General features: G+C 42.7%; 1 protein-coding gene across 5 annotated transcripts in view; it reads left to right on the top strand.

The window, feature by feature from the left end:
• The window catches only part of LOC109470369 (zinc finger protein 436-like), a 3,536-nt gene extending 1,668 nt beyond the window's left edge, over nt 1-1,868 (top strand). For 2 of the 5 annotated variants that reach the window (XM_019769298.1, XM_019769303.1), the window contains exon 2: nt 499-1,868. In XM_019769298.1, the coding sequence (XP_019624857.1) occupies nt 524-1,426 (903 nt within the window). In that variant the 5' untranslated portion in view covers nt 499-523 and the 3' untranslated portion in view covers nt 1,427-1,868. Of the gene's footprint in view, nt 1-94; nt 202-498 lie in introns of those variants that run through there. The other 3 variants (XM_019769301.1, XM_019769299.1, XM_019769302.1) reach the window with 3 other exon arrangements.
• Nucleotides 1,869-3,904: the final 2,036 nt, after the last annotated feature.

The raw sequence follows: 3,904 nt of genomic DNA, 5'->3' as shown, positions 1-3,904 counted from the left end.
GGACCGGTTTTATCCACCCACTCAGTCCCTATATAAACGCGTCCCTGACTGCTCTGTTTCTGTCAGTACTGACTCTGCAGCCGTGAGGATCTGTGTCGTCGTGAAAACATCGTGCAGTACTTTGGAGCGTCTTTGGATCTTGGTTAGTGTCGAGTATGATTTTTTTAGGTATCGCAACCGAAATGCTGCACCTTGTTGTACGTATGTGTTTCTACATTAATTCCCTTTCTTCTTGCTTTAAATGTTCTTTTTATCATTAGTATATCAAACCATGATAAGTTAATGTATCTTTATGAAACCAGATTAAGGACGTTTGCTAACTTGTACATTGTGAATTCTCCCACAAAGATGCCTCTTTACGTTCATACGCGACGCTGGTTACCATGTTCCTGTATGTATGTCAAGCACCGGAAAGATTTTGTTTGTTGCAAAGCACAGTATCTGAGAAATGCCGCCTTTAGTCTACAAATTTAATCTGGAATGTCTAATTTTCCATAGGATCAGGATCAGGAGTTTCACCAACATGACGACCAGAGCTGACTTTCAACCGAAACAAAAGGAGGTTTCTCCGCGTACCCACAAGTGCAGCGAGTGTGGAAAAGAGTTTCGTGACAGTAGAAATCTGAAGCAGCACATGCGCACTCACACCGGGGAGAAACCTTATCGGTGTGAGAAATGCGGCAAGGGCTTCAGTCAGCTGGCTCATTTGAAAACGCACATTCGGACTCACACAGGTGAGAAACCGTATCAATGTGAGGAATGTAGCAGATGTTTCAGTAGGCTGGTTCACCTTAGGACGCATATCAGAACCCACACCGGTGAGAAACCCTACAGGTGTGAGGAGTGTGGCAAGCAGTTTAGTCAACGGGGTCATCTGAAGACCCACATGCGGACTCACACGGGCGAGAAACCCTACAGGTGTGAGGAATGCACCAGTCAGTTTAGCACGCTAAGTAATCTGAAGGGGCACATGAGAACTCACACTGGTGAGAAGCCGTACAGATGTGAGGAGTGCATCATGCAGTTCAGTCACCTGTCAACGCTAAAGAAACACATGCGGACTCACACGGGTGAGAAGACACACAAGTGTGAGGAGTGCAGTCGGTCGTTTAGTTTACTGTTAACACTAAAGACACACATGCGGACTCACACGGGTGAGAAACCGTATAGGTGTAAAGAGTGCAACAAGCAATTCAGCAGGCTGGATCATCTGAAGGGGCACATGCGGACTCACACTGGTGAGAAACCGTACAGATGTGAGGAGTGCAGCAAGCAGTTTAGTCAGCTGTCAAGTCTAAAGGCTCACATGCGGACTCACACTGGTGAGAAACCGTATAAATGCGAAGAGTGCAGCAAGCAGTTTAGTCAACTGTCAAATCTAAAGACACATATGTTGACTCACATAATCAAAACCGTACAAGTGTGAAAAACAAAAGCTTTCGTCATTCAAGTGAGTGCACACTCACACCGCACCGTGCACACCGAGGAAAAAAACTGGTTTAAAAGTTTGTTTCGAGATTTACCAATGAAAACTACCATTTGCTATTTTCAGTTTTGTAGTCTCTTCTGCTCCGGTTGGTTAGAACTAGAAATGTGGTTAGAACTAGAAATGTGGTTAGAACTAGAAATGTGGTTAGAACTAGAAATGTGGTTAGAACTAGAAATGTGGTTAGAACTAGAAATGTGGTTAGAACTAGAATGTGGTTAGAACTAGAAATGTGGTTAGAACTAGAAATGTGTGCAAATGTGATTGTGGGTGTTTGGACTTAGCTAACTAGGTTTCTCTGTTTTAGTAACTAGGTTTCTCTGTTTTAGTAACTAGGTTCCTTTGTTGTAGTAACTGTAAGTTCTTTTTTTTACTTTTTGATTACTCATTGTAGGTGTACATGAACTAGATTTTTAGCATTACAGTCGTTATAAATGCATTTACATGTATTAACGTATTGTTTGTTTTCCTAGTGTTGTGTGAGCTACATGTAGCTGCATGGTTTGTTAATAAATGTTGACACACGTAGTATGTTGTTGTCGATGTTTAGTCTTCAAGTGATTGACGGATGTCCTTTTGCCTAAGGATATTGTTTGATTCCCCTGTGTAAATCAGCACGTGTAACATGGTGCTTTCCTTTATTCATTTATTTATTTATTTCTTCTTTATACAGGGTAGACGCACTCAGTACAATATACTGCTTTACAGGCGTGCCCTGTACAGATAGACATAAACACCAACAACAGTAAACAAAATAACCAAAGGTAACATATATGTACACAACCGAGCATCAAAATCGATGGATCAGGCTGGGTCGAGAGGTCAGAGGTCAGCAATGTTGTTTTATCAGCTTCTTAAAAGAGTGGCCAGATGTGACCACCCTAACTGTACCAGGCAACTCATTCCATGCAAATGCACCCCTGTATGCAAATTTTCTACGGCCCGATTCCAGTTTAACTTTAGGTAGTTGTAATGATAAATACGAATTTTGCCTTGTTGCATAGGTGTGAGAAGTTCTGTCAAATACTCACGGTAAGTACGCTGGTACCTGCTGATGGATTGACTTAAAGACGGTTTGCAGAAGGTGCATTTGTCAGGGAAATCCAACCTAGTGCAGACAGCTGCTCGTTATCTACATGTGATATTCGTGACAGACCGAGGACAATCCGTGCTGCACGGTTTTGGAGTTTCTGGAGATTGTCAGAGAGAGATTTCCCACAGTTGGCCCATACAGTGTCGCAGTACTCAATCTTTGGGAGAACCATACAATTAAACAGCATTTCGTAATCAAGTAAAACCCTCCGGACCAGTTTTATCCACCCACTCATGATCAGTCCCTGTATAAACGCGTCCCTACTAATGGCCTGACTTCCTGGGAAAACGCGCTAGATTCCATTGTGGAATGGGAACAGTCTTACTCCCTCGGTAATCTTGGAAATTCGAAGCTAACAGCCTTAACGAAGGTGCTGTTCGCAATAATTTTCTTCTCAATCTCTTACCCACCTAAATATCTAGTTTTATTACGAAAATCATACATAGCTTTGAAGGCATAACTTTATCGGACCCAAAGTTGCACATTTTCCCCCCAAATGGAAATGACGAGGAATCAAAAGATTTGAACGGAATAAGAAATGCTCTTTGGAAGAAAAAGGAGAGTCCTTGAGAGCATATACTGGGAATAATTGCTCCAACTTGACACCGAAATGAAAGTAAAAGTGATCTAGATCCAGTTTACATCACTAAAGAGCTACTCTCCAAGAGAAAACAGGCGTTATGTGCACTACTCACAAAATTATTGTACCGAGGAAATTCCTCTACGCTTTACTGACGAGCACATTATCATTATGACCTGAATGCACCATGTATGCGGTTAGTACCATGTCGGTGCAATTTGCTTCTTACCTTTTCAGAAACCGCCATTTTGGCTAATGGATGACCGAGTTATGCATGCGTCGAGTCGCCATCTTGTCTGGAGCAAATTCTGGTCAAATGTCGCATTCAACTCCCGATTCTGACAACATGCGGCGCTTGTGACAATCCATTCGACTCCTGTCATCTTTCAACATTATAACTTATTGAGACACAGATGTTGTGAGTCATACGGCAAAACACACGCACATTTTCTGCGGGGCAGAACTGACTCACTTCCCGAATTCTACACCTGTATGGAGACGTTTTACTTTCAGTTTCGATACGTCACGGGGGAGGGGGGTCTACAGGATCACGTGACTTGCCCTCCCTAATCAAAGCCAGCACGTCGACAGAACGTACTGCACCTGCGCGAAACCTGTAATGTATTGTGCATAGCACTTCGACAGAACGTCTCATATAAGGTCGTACTAGCGCATATAAGGTTAACACTCCGTCTGTAGTTTCCAAATGTTATGTAGGAAAAGATATCCTTTTGAACCAGGCAAA

Source organism: Branchiostoma belcheri, unplaced genomic scaffold (genome assembly GCF_001625305.1).
Source record: "Branchiostoma belcheri isolate BF01 breed outbred unplaced genomic scaffold, Haploidv18h27 scaffold220, whole genome shotgun sequence".
NCBI lineage: Eukaryota > Metazoa > Chordata > Leptocardii > Amphioxiformes > Branchiostomatidae > Branchiostoma > Branchiostoma belcheri.
The sequence above is the reverse complement of the archived record's forward strand: the minus strand, read 5'-3'. Positions and strand labels throughout refer to the sequence as shown.